The sequence below is a fragment of the Oncorhynchus clarkii genome, chromosome 5 (genome assembly GCF_045791955.1).
Source record: "Oncorhynchus clarkii lewisi isolate Uvic-CL-2024 chromosome 5, UVic_Ocla_1.0, whole genome shotgun sequence".
Lineage (NCBI taxonomy): Eukaryota > Metazoa > Chordata > Actinopteri > Salmoniformes > Salmonidae > Oncorhynchus > Oncorhynchus clarkii.
Genome location: NC_092151.1, coordinates 96,932,037 through 96,945,255, shown reverse-complemented (window position 1 = coordinate 96,945,255; position 13,219 = coordinate 96,932,037). Strand labels below are relative to the sequence as shown.

The following is a 13,219-nucleotide window of genomic DNA, read 5'->3' as shown; positions in this document are numbered from 1 at the left end:
CCTCTGCCCCCCTAGACCCACTTCAATTTGCTAACTGCCCTATGAGGTCCATGGATGATGCAATCGCCATCACACTGCACATTGCCCTATCCCATCTGGACAAGAGGAATACCAATGTAAAAATGCTGTTCATTGACGACAGCTCAGCATTCAACACTAGAGTACCCTCCAAACTCATCATAAAGCTTGAGTCCCTGGGTCTTGACCCCGCCCTGTGCATCTGGGTCCTGGACTTCCTGACAGGCCGCCCCGAGGTGGTGAAGGTAGGAAACAACATCTCCACATTGTTGATCCTCAACACTGGGGCCCCACAAGGGTGTGTGCTCAGCCCCCTCCTGTACTCCCTGTTCACCCATGACTGCGTGGCCATGCACGCCTCCAACTGAATCACCAAGTTTGCAGACGACACTACAGTGGTAGGCTTGATTACTAACAATGGCGAGACAGCCTACAGGGAGGAGGTGAGGGCCCTTGGAGTGTGATGTCAGGAAAGTAACCTTTCACTCAACATCAACAAAACAAAGGATATGATCGTGGACTTCAGGAAACAGCAGAGGGAGCACCCCCCTATCCACATCAACAGGACAGCAGTGGAGTGGGTAGTAAGTTTTAAGTTCCTCGGCGTACACATCACAGACAAACTGAAATGGTCCACCTACACAGACTGTGGTGAAGAAGGTGCAACAACACCTTTTCAACCTCAGGAGGCTGAAGAAATTTGGCTTGTCACCTAAAACCCTTACAAACGTTTACAGATGCACAATTGAGAGCATCCTGTCGGGCTGTATCACCGCCTGGTACGGCAACTGCACCGCCCACAACCGCAGGGCTCTCAGAGGGTGGTGCACTGTATTCACATTCCTATGACTTTGATGCCTCATGGTTGAGAAATGCTCTGTTCCAGTAGATTGTCTCTCGCTCTCACTGTCTCACTGCCTCACTGTCTGTCTCTCTGTCACTGTCTCTCTGTCTGTCTCTCTCTGTCACTGTCTCACTGTCTGTCTCTCTCTGTCACTGTCTCTCTGTCTGTCTCTCTCTGTCACTGTCTCACTGTCTGTCTCTCTCTGTCACGGTCTCTCTGTCTGTCTCTCTCTGTCACTGTCTCACTGTCTGTCTGTCTCTGTCTCTGTCTCACTGTCTGTCTCTTTCCTTCTCTCTCTCTGCCTATTTCTGTCCCTCCATGTTCAGAGCCTGTACTACATTATGCTCAGCACCTGGGTTTCAAAAAGGCTCCATCACCCAGTACACTACATCTAATATTGGGTTCATTTACTTTACAGATCTTGCATCTCCATCTTTAAAATCGCCTGTATCTTCACCTTTGTCGTCCTCATGTCTGTAAGTGGATTGTCTTGTGACAGATGACTCATTCATATTGATTATAATGTGTCAATATCAGTTCATCCTAATGTCTAGAGAAAGTAACAGCTTCAAAAAGCTAAGAGTCTGTATGTGTGTGTGTGTGTGTGTGTGTGTGTGTGTGTGTGTGTGTGTTTCTCCAGTTGTTCTTCAGTATGTATCCAGACAGAGACAACCCGTGGAGGATGTTGGCTGTCTCCCCTACAGAGAGCTTCTGTATCCTTCTACTGTATCAGTCCCATACAACACAGTACTGTTGAGTCTACTGCATCAGTCCCATACAACACAGTACTGCTGAGTCTACTGCATCAGTCCCATACAACACAGTACTGCTGAGTCTACTGCATCAGTCCCATACAACACAGTACTGTTGAGTCTACTGCATCAGTCCCATACAACACAGTACTGCTGAGTCTACTGCATCAGTCCCATGCAACACAGTACTGTTGAGTCTACTGCATCAGTCCCATACAACACAGTACTGTTGAGTCTACTGCATCAGTCCCATACAACACAGTACTGCTGAGTCTACTGCATCAGTCCCATACAACACAGTACTGCTGAGTCTACTGCATCAGTCCCATACAACACAGTACTGTTGAGTCTACTGCATCAGTCCCATACAACACAGTACTGTTGAGTCTACTGCATCAGTCCCATACAACACAGTACTGCTGAGTCTACTGCATCAGTCCCATGCAACACAGTACTGTTGAGTCTACTGCATCAGTCCCATACAACACAGTACTGCTGAGTCTACTGCATCAGTCCCATACAACACAGTACTGCTGAGTCTACTGCATCAGTCCCATACAACACAGTACTGTTGAGTCTACTGCATCAGTCCCATACAACACAGTACTGTTGAGTCTACTGCACCAGTCCCATACAACACAGTACTGCTGAGTCTACTGCATTAGTCCCATACAACACAGTACTGTTGAGTCTACTGCATCAGTCCCATACAACACAGTACTGCTGAGTCTACTGCATCAGTCCCATACAACACAGTACTGTTGAGTCTACTGCATCAGTCCCATACAACACAGTACTGCTGAGTCTACTGCATCAGTCCCATACAACACAGTACTGCTGAGTCTACTGCATCAGTCCCATACAACACAGTACTGTTGAGTCTACTGCATCAGTCCCATACAACACAGTACTGTTGAGTCTACTGCACCAGTCCCATACAACACAGTACTGCTGAGTCTACTGCATTAGTCCCATACAACACAGTACTGCTGAGTCTACTGCATCAGTCCCATACAACACAGTACTGTTGAGTCTACTGCATCAGTCCCATACAACACAGTACTGCTGAGTCTACTGCATCAGTCCCATGCAACACAGTACTGCTGAGTCTACTGCATCAGTCCCATACAACACAGTACTGTTGAGTCTACTGCATCAGTCCCATACAACACAGTACTGCTGAGTCTACTGCATCAGTCCCATACAACACAGTACTGCTGAGTCTACTGCATCAGTCCCATGCAACACAGTACTGTTGAGTCTACTGCATCAGTCCCATACAACACAGTACTGTTGAGTCTACTGCATCAGTCCCATACAACACAGTACTGCTGAGTCTACTGCATCAGTCCCATACAACACAGTACTGCTGAGTCTACTGCATCAGTCCCATACAACACAGTACTGCTGAGTCTACTGCATCAGTCCCATACAACACAGTACTGTTGAGTCTACTGCATCAGTCCCATACAACACAGTACTGCTGAGTCTACTGCATCAGTCCCATACAACACAGTACTGCTGAGTCTACTGCATCAGTCCCATACAACACAGTACTGTTGAGTCTACTGCATCAGTCCCATACAACACAGTACTGTTGAGTCTACTGCATCAGTCCCATGCAACACAGTACTGCTGAGTCTACTGCATCAGTCCCATGCAACACAGTACTGCTGAGTCTACTGCATCAGTCCCATACAACACAGTACTGTTGAGTCTACTGCATCAGTCCCATACAACACAGTACTGCTGAGTCTACTGCATCAGTCCCATACAACACAGTACTGCTGAGTCTACTGCATCAGTCCCATACAACACAGTACTGTTGAGTCTACTGCATCAGTCCCATACAACGTGTAGAGGCCCTGACTGGCTGGACACTGTGACCTATACTGTAGTGTAGTCATGATTGGCTGGACACTGTGACCTATACTGTAGTGTAGAGGTCCTGATTGGCTGGACACTGTGACCTATACTGTAGTGTAGAGGTCCTGATTGGCTGGACACTGTGACCTATACTGTAGTGCAGAGTTCCTGATTGGCTGGACACTGTGACCTATACTGTGTAGAGGTCCTGATTGGCTGGACACTGTGACCTATACTGTAGTGTAGATGTCATGACTGGCTGGACACTGTGACCTATACTGTAGTGTAGAGGTCCTGATTGGCTGGACACTGTGACCTATACTGTAGTGTAGAGGTCCTGATTGGCTGGACAATGTGACCTATACTGTAGTGTAGATGTCATGACTGGCTGGACACTGTGACCTGTACTGTAGTGTAGAGGTCCTGATTGGCTGGACACTGTGACCTATACTGTAGTGTAGATGTCATGACTGGCTGGACACTGTGACCTATACTGTAGTGTAGATGTCATGACTGGCTGGACACTGTGACCTATACTGTAGTGTAGAGGTCCTGATTGGCTGGACACTGTGACATATACTGTAGTGTAGAGGTCCTGATTGGCTGGACACTGTGACCTATACTGTAGCCATTAGTGATGGGGACCATTCAGTGGTGGTCAGGTAGAATGATGTAGGGACCAGTGCAGTATAATATCTTAGTAGAAGGCTCTGATGGGGACCATGAAGTGGTGGTCAGGTAGAATGATGTAGGGACCAGTGCAGTAGAATATCTTAGTAGAAGGCTCTGATGGGGACCATGAAGTGGTGGTCAGGTAGAATGATGTAGGGACCAGTGCAGTAGAATATCTTAGTAGAAGGCTCTGATGGGAACCATTCGGTGGTGGTCAGGTAGAATGATGTAGGGACCAGTGCAGTAGAATATCTTAGTAGAAGGCTCTGATGGGAACCATTCGGTGGTGGTCAGGTAGAATGATGTAGGGACCAGTGCAGTAGAATATCTTAGTAGAAGGCTCTGATGGGGACCATGAAGTGGTGGTCAGGTAGAATGATGTAGGGACCAGTGCAGTAGAATATCTTAGTAGAAGGCTCTGATGGGAACCATTCGGTGGTGGTCAGGTAGAATGATGTAGGGACCAGTGCAGTAGAATATCTTAGTAGAAGGCTCTGATGGGAACCATTCGGTGGTGGTCAGGTAGAATGATGTAGGGACCAGTGCAGTAGAATATCTTAGTAGAAGGCTCTGATGGGGACCATGAAGTGGTGGTCAGGTAGAATGATGTAGGGACCAGTGCAGTAGAATATCTTAGTAGAAGGCTCTGATGGGAACCATTCGGTGGTGGTCAGGTAGAATGATGTAGGGACCAGTGCAGTAGAATATCTTAGTAGAAGGCTCTGATGGGGACCATGAAGTGGTGGTCAGGTAGAATGATGTAGGGACCAGTGCAGTAGAATATCTTAGTAGAAGGCTCTGATGGGGACCATGAAATATTCAGTATAATTGGGTTAACTACGCCTTTAAAAGGAGAAGGTAGAAACACTTTAAATCACAAAGATTCACAGCTATTCAACTAAACCAGGCGTCCACATCAAGCTTTAAAAGGACAAAAAGATGACATCATGTTCTACTAATCTATTGATATGTCAGGTTTCCCCTCATGAAAGAGTTCCAGGTTAAATAAAGATTGGATAAAAAACAAAATCCTAGTCATTTCCCTTGACCACCTGCTGTCCAATAGCTTTGAACCTGACGGATTTCCGTGACAACGCCTTGCTGAAGCTGCAGGTGGGCGGGCCTTTCGTGAGTGGCATGGTGGATCTGACCAATGAGGAGTACATCCTTATTCAGGTGGAGCAGACTGAAGAGGCGGGGCCACGGAGAAGGCGGGTCCAGACGGTAAGAGTCTCCACCCACGTTCCACCTCTGTTTCTGAATGCAGTTTGAAGTCCCAAATGGAACCCTATTCCCTATATAGTGCACTACTTTAGACCAGAGCACTATTCCCTATATAGTGCACTACTGTTGACCAGAGCCCTATTCCCTATATAGTAAACTACTTTAGACCAGAGCCCTATTCCCTATATAGTGCACTACTGTAGACCAGAGCCCTATTCCCTATATAGTGGTACTACTATAGACCAGAACCCTATTCCCTATATAGTGCACTACTGTAGACCAGAACCCTATTCCCTATATAGTGCACTACTTTAGACCAGAGCCCTATTCCCTATATAGTGCACTACTGTTGACCAGAGCCCTATTCCCTATATAGTGCACTACTTTAGACCAGAGCCCTATTCCCTATATAGTGGTACTACTATAGACCAGAGCCCTATTCCCTATATAGTGCACTACTTTAGACCAGAGCCCTATTCCCTATATAGTGCACTACTTTAGACCAGAGCCCTATGGGTCAAAAGTAGTGCACTTCAAAGGGAATAGGGTGCCATTTGGGATCTAGCCTGTGTTTTACATCGGTACCAATCTGATTGTAATACCATCTGTGTTTCTCCTTTTCAACAGGTGATCTATAACTGGACCATACCTCTGCATTCTGAACGGAGTGACCAGGTTATAACAACTAAAACATTTGAGATGTTGAGCAGGTATGTCCCCAAATCATTCCTGTACTGTACTTGATCGGCTATGAAAAGCCAACTGACATTTACTCCTGAGGCGCTGACCTGTTGCACCCTCGACTACTACTGTGATTATTATTATTTGACCCTGCTGGTCATTTATGAACATTTGAACATCTTGGCCATGTTTTGTTATAATCTCCACCCGGCACAGCCAGAAGAGGACTGGTCACCCCACATAGCCTGGTTCCTCTCTAGGTTTCTTCCTAAGTTTTGGCCTTTCTAGGGAGTTTTTCCTAGCCACCGTGCTTCTACACCTGCATTGCTTGCTGTTTGGGGTTTTAGGCTGGGTTTCTGTACAGCACTTTGAGACATCAGCTGATGTAAGAAGGGCTTTATAAATACATTTATACATATTTGACATGAACATTCCTGCATGTCCAGTATTGTTATAGTACCATTGGCTTGTTCTCAGTAGTTCAGTCTGATGGGACTGTATGGGTACAGTAGTTCAGTCTGATGGTCCTGTATGGGTACAGTAGTTCAGTCTGATGGTCCTGTATGGGTACAGTAGTTCAGTCTGATGGTCCTGTATGGGTACAGTAGTTCAGTCTGATGGTCCTGTATGGGTACAGTAGTTCAGTCTGATGGTCCTGTATGGGTACAGTAGTTCAGTCTGATGGTCCTGTATGGGTACAGTAGTTCAGTCTGATGGTCCTGTATGGGTACAGTAGTTCAGTCTGATGGTCCTGTATGGGTACAGTAGTTCAGTCTGATGGTCCTGTATGGGTACAGTAGTTCAGTCTGATTGTCCTGTATGGGTACAGTAGTTCAGTCTGATTGTCCTGTATGGGTACAGTAGTTCAGTCTGATTGTCCTGTATGGGTACAGTAGTTCAGTCTGATTGGACTGTATGTGTACAGTAGTTCAGTCTGATGGGACTGTATGGGTACAGTAGTTCAGTCTGATTGTCCTGTATGGGTACAGTAGTTCAGTCTGATGGTCCTGTATGGGTACAGTAGTTCAGTCTGATGGTCCTGTATGGGTACAGTAGTTCAGTCTGATTGTCCTGTATGGGTACAGTAGTTCAGTCTGATTGTCCTGTATGGGTACAGTAGTTCAGTCTGATGGTCCTGTATGGGTACAGTAGTTCAGTCTGATGGTCCTGTATGGGTACAGTAGTTCAGTCTGATTGTCCTGTATGGGTACAGTAGTTCAGTCTGATGGTCCTGTATGGGTACAGTAGTTCAGTCTGATGGTCCTGTATGGGTACAGTAGTTCAGTCTGATTGTCCTGTATGGGTACAGTAGTTCAGTCTGATTGTCCTGTATGGGTACAGTAGTTCAGTCTGATGGTCCTGTATGGGTACAGTAGTTCAGTCTGATGGTCCTGTATGGGTACAGTAGTTCAGTCTGATGGGACTGTATGGGTACAGTAGTTCAGTCTGATTGTCCTGTATGGGTACAGTAGTTCAGTCTGATTGTCCTGTATGGGTACAGTAGTTCAGTCTGATGGGACTGTATGGGTACAGTAGTTCAGTCTGATGGTCCTGTATGGGTACAGTAGTTCGGTCTGATTGTCCTGTATGGGTACAGTAGTTCAGTCTGATTGTCCTGTATGGGTACAGTAGTTCAGTCTGATGGTCCTGTATGGGTACAGTAGTTCAGTCTGATGGTCCTGTATGGGTACAGTAGTTCAGTCTGATGGTCCTGTATGGGTACAGTAGTTCAGTCTGATGGGACTGTATGGGTACAGTAGTTCAGTCTGATGGGACTGTATGGGTACAGTAGTTCAGTCTGATGGTCCTGCATGGGTACAGTAGTTCAGTCTGATTGTCCTGTATGGGTACAGTAGTTCAGTCTGATGGTCCTGTATGGGTACAGTAGTTCAGTCTGATGGTCCTGTATGGGTACAGTAGTTCAGTCTGATGGTTCTGTATGGGTACAGTAGTTCAGTCTGATGGTCCTGTATGGGTACAGTAGTTCAGTCTGATGGTCCTGTATGGGTACAGTAGTTCAGTCTGATTGTCCTGTATGGGTACAGTAGTTCAGTCTGATGGTCCTGTATGGGTACAGTAGTTCAGTCTGATGGTCCTGTATGGGTACAGTAGTTCAGTCTGATTGTCCTGTATGGGTACAGTAGTTCAGTCTGATGGTCCTGTATGGGTACAGTAGTTCAGTCTGATGGGACTGTATGGGTACAGTAGTTCAGTCTGATTGTCCTGTATGGGTACAGTAGTTCAGTCTGATTGTCCTGTATGGGTACAGTAGTTCAGTCTGATTGTCCTGTATGGGTACAGTAGTTCAGTCTGATGGTCCTGTATGGGTACAGTAGTTCAGTCTGATGGTCCTGTATGGGTACAGTATTTCAGTCTGATGGGACTGTATGGGTACAGTAGTTCAGTCTGATTGTCCTGTATGGGTACAGTAGTTCAGTCTGATTGTCCTGTATGGGTACAGTAGTTCAGTCTGATGGGACTGTATGGGTACAGTAGTTCAGTCTGATGGTCCTGTATGGGTACAGTAGTTCAGTCTGATGGTCCTGTATGGGTACAGTAGTTCAGTCTGATGGTCCTGTATGGGTACAGTAGTTCGGTCTGATTGTCCTGTATGGGTACAGTAGTTCAGTCTGATTGTCCTGTATGGGTACAGTAGTTCAGTCTGATGGGACTGTATGGGTACAGTAGTTCAGTCTGCTGGGACTGTATGGGTACAGTAGTTCAGTCTGATTGTCCTGTATGGGTACAGTAGTTCAGTCTGATTGTCCTGTATGGGTACAGTAGTTCAGTCTGATGGTCCTGTATGGGTACAGTAGTTCAGTCTGATTGTCCTGTATGGGTACAGTAGTTCAGTCTGATTGTCCTGTATGGGTACAGTAGTTCAGTCTGATTGTCCTGTATGGGTACAGTAGTTCAGTCTGATGGTCCTGTATGGGTACAGTAGTTCAGTCTGATGGTCCTGTATGGGTACAGTAGTTCAGTCTGATTGTCCTGTATGGGTACAGTAGTTCAGCATTTTTAGGAACAGAATAGTACAGGCAAATTCCTAGAGGATAACCGGGTTGTCTGCTTTCCAACAGACATTGGGAGACAAATTCACATTTCATTAGGACAATAACGTAAAACACAAGGCCAAATTTAGACTGGAGTTGCCTACCAAGACGACATTTACATTTTCTAAGTGGCCTAGTTACAGTTTTTACTTAATTGGCTTGAAAATCTATGGCAAGACTTGAAAATGTCCGTCTAGCAATGATCAGCAACCAACAACGGCCTTGTCTCCATGACTCCCTGTCTGTCTGTCTCCATAGTGACCCCATCATCATTACGGTGCAGGCGTTCGTCCAGGACAACTCCATGGTCCCTCTCTCCATGACCCACCAGTCGCTCTACGTAACTACGGAAAGGCAGGTGGTCATTGCTGCAGTCATCCTGGGGGGAGTTTACGTCCTCATCATCTTCGAGGTAAAGAGAGAGAAAGAGAGCGAGTGAGTGAGTGAGTGTGTGAGAGAGAGAGAGAAATAGAAGGAGAGACAGAGAGACAGAGAGAGAGAGATAAATAGGAGAGAGAGAGAGAGAGAGAGAAGGAGACAGAGAGACAGAGAGACACAGAGAGAGACAGAGAGACAGAGAGAGAGAGTAGTGTGTGTGTAGTGTACTGGGTCTCACATGGTGTATTCTACTGTATGTTCAGAGTAGTGTGTGTGTAGTGCGTCTCACATGGTGTATTCTACTGTATGTTCAGAGTAGTGTGTGTGTAGTGTACTGGGTCTCACATGGTGTATTCTACTGTATGTTCAGAGTAGTGTGTGTGTAGTGCGTCTCACATGGTGTATTCTACTGTATGTTCAGAGTAGTGTGTGTGTAGTGTACTGGGTCTCACATGGTGTATTCTACTGTATGTTCAGCACACAGTTCCTTAGGAAAGTTTTGCCTCCCCTTGTTACATGTAGTTGTTACAGCCTGAACTTAAAATGGATTCAATTTAGATTTTGTGTCACCTCATAATTTCAATGTGGAATTTTCAACAAAATATACAAAAATGAAAAGCTGAAATCTTTTGAGTCAATAAATATTCAATCCCTTTGTTATGGCAAGAATAAATAAATTCAGGAGTAAAAAATGTGCTCAACAAGTCACATAATAAGTTGCATGGACAATAATAGTGTTTAACATGATTTCTGAATGACTACCTCATCTCTGTACCCCACACGTATAATTGTCTCTAAGGTTCCTCAGTCGAGCAGTGAATTTCAAACACAGATTCAACCACAAAGACCAGGAAGGTTTTCCAATGCCTCACAAAGAAGGGCTCCTATTGGTAGATGGGTAAAAATAAAAAAAACAGACATTGAATATCCCTTTGATCATGGTGACGTTATTAATTACACTTTGGATGGTGTATAAAATACACCCAGTCACTACAAAGATTTGTATTTATTTTTTATTGAACCTTTAATTAACTAGGCAAGTCAATTAAAACCTCTTAAGGATCCGGCCTTTTTTTTTCCAATTTCCGCCTAAAATGACATACCCAAATCTAACTTCCTGTTGCCCAGGACCTAAAATGACATACCCAAATCTAACTTCCTGTTGCCCAGGACCTAAAATGACATACCCAAATCTAACTTCCTGTTGCCCAGGACCTAAAATGACATACCCAAATCTAACTTCCTGTTGCTCAGGACCTAAAATGACATACCCAAATCTAACTGCCTGTTGCTCAGGACCTAAAATGACATACCCAAATCTAACTGCCTGTAGCCCAGGACCTGAAGCAAGGACATGCATATTATTGATACCATTTGAAAGGAAACACTTTGAAGTTTGTTGAAATGTGAAAGGAATGTGGGAGAATATAACACATTCGATCTGGTAAAAGATAATATCGACATTGTACCATCATTGAAATGCAATAGAAATGGCATAATGAATTATTTTAGCCCATGCACAATATAGATTCTGGCCACTAGATGGCAGCACTGTATGTGCTATGTTTTCTAGTGATCCAGTGAAATCTTGCATATCGATTCCAAATGTTGTTTCAAGACTGTCCAAAGGTGCCTAAAATGTTTTATTCATACATTTTCAAGTTCATAATTGTGCACTCTCCTCAAACAATAGCTTGGTATTTTTTCACTCTAATAGCTACTTTTAATTGGACAGTGCAGTGAGATGAACAAGAATTTAAGCTTTCTGCCCGTATCAGATATGTCTATGTCCTGGGATGACTGAGTCTCTGAGCCTTCTTTCACCATGGAATGACTGAGGCTCTGAGCCTTCTTTCACCATGAGATGACTGAGTCTCTGAGCCTTCTTTCACCATGGGATGACTGAGTCTCTGAGCCTTCTTTCACCATGGAATGACTGAGTCTCTGAGCCTTCGTTCACCATGGGATGACTTAGTTCCTGAGCCTTCTTTCACCATGGGATGACTGAGTCTCTGAGCCTTCTTTCACCATGGGATGACTGAGTCTCTGAGCCTTCTTTCACCATGGGATGACTGAGTTCCTGAGCCTTCTTTCACCATGGGATGACTGAGTCTCTGAGCCTTCTTTCACCATGGGATGACTGAGCCTTTGAGCCCTAGTTTTTTTTCTTTCCATATTTCCCCCAGTCTTCTTCGGGGTCTCCCCGAGGACCTGTTCCTCACCATTATTTGGTGCTAGCTGTGTGCTACTCTGTCTGCTCTCTTCATCCCTAAGTGGCCTGATGATGAATATTGGATAAGAAATCCTCATCCTAGCTCTCAGACTCAGCGCTCCCAGCATTTTGCTGCTTGTGCTGAGGTGGTTCCCTTCTCCACAGACCTCTATCCTGGGGTGGTTCCCTTCTCTACAGACCTCTACGCTGGGGTGGTTCCCTTCTCCACAGACCTCTACGCTGGAGTGGTTCCCTTCTCCACAGACCTCTATCCTGAGGTGGTTCCCTTCTCCACAGACCTCTATCCTGAGGTGGTTCCCTTCTCCACAGACCTCTATCCTGAGGTGGTTCCCTTCTCCACAGACCTCTACGCTGGAGTGGTTCCCTTCTCCACAGACCTCTATCCTGAGGTGGTTCCCTTCTCCACAGACCTCTACGCTGGAGTGGTTCCCTTCTCCACAGACCTCTATCCTGAGGTGGTTCCCTTCTCCACAGACCTCTACGCTGGGGTGGTTCCCTTCTCCACAGACCTCTACGCTGGGGTGGTTCCCTTCTCCACAAACCTCTACGCTGGGGTGGTTCCCTTCTCCACAGACCTCTATCCTGAGGTGGTTCCCTTCTCCACAGACTTTTATCCTGAGGTGGTTCCCTTCTCCACAGACCTCTATCCTGAGGTGGTTCCCTTCTCCACAGACCTCTACGCCTGGGTGGTTCCCTTCTCCACAGACCTCTATCCTGGGGTGGTTCCCTTCTCCACAGACCTCTATCCTGGGGTGGTTCCCTTCTCCACAGACCTCTACGCTGGGGTGGTTCCCTTCTCCACAGACCTCTATGCTGGGGTGGTTCCCTTCTCCACAGACCTCTATCCTGAGGTGGTTCCCTTCTCCACAGACCTCTACGCTGGGGTGGTCCCCTTCTCCACAGACCTCTACGCTGGGGTGGTTCCCTTCTCCACAGACCTCTATGCTGGGGTGGTTCCCTTCTCCACAGACCTCTATGCTGGGGTGGTTCCCTTCTCCACAGACCTCTATGCTGGGGTGGTTCTCTTCTCCACAGACCTCTAACGCTGGGGTGGTTCCCTTCTCCACAGACCTCTACGCTGGGGTGGTTCCCTTCTCCACAGACCTCTACGCTGGGGTGGTTCCCTTCTCCACAGACCTCTACGCTGGGGTGGTTACCTTCTCCACAGACGTCAACTCAGTGCTTGAACTGGTTCCTCAAAGGGTAGTGAATTACATGACATTAGCATATTACAATGCAGAATCCGGGTCCTGTCTGTACCCCTCTTGGTTTTGACCTCATAGACAGCGCTGTCATCACCTTTCCTCTGTCCTCCCAGTGTGATCTTAGCTTTCCCGGTCACCTACGCTCTGACGTGTTCCTCACCAGTACATGGTCCCCTGGGACCAGAACCCAACTCAATTTCTTCCGTTTGTTGGTAGGCTTTGTCCTTCGCTGTTTCTCCTGGCGATGTCATAGGCTTCTGCCATCTGTTGCTGCCACCTCTTAGCATACTCCT

The 13,219-nt window shown here is 46.3% G+C and overlaps 1 protein-coding gene across 1 annotated transcript in view; it reads left to right on the top strand.

Moving 5' to 3' along the window:
* The window catches only part of LOC139410298 (oculocutaneous albinism II), a 193,483-nt gene that overhangs the window by 35,949 nt on the left and 144,315 nt on the right, over positions 1–13,219 (top strand). Inside the window, exons 5-9 of the mRNA XM_071155788.1 lie at positions 1,281–1,338; positions 1,503–1,575; positions 5,219–5,376; positions 6,004–6,086; positions 9,369–9,522. Of these exons, the coding sequence (XP_071011889.1) occupies positions 1,281–1,338; positions 1,503–1,575; positions 5,219–5,376; positions 6,004–6,086; positions 9,369–9,522 (526 nt within the window). The remainder of the gene's footprint in view (positions 1–1,280; positions 1,339–1,502; positions 1,576–5,218; positions 5,377–6,003; positions 6,087–9,368; positions 9,523–13,219) is intronic.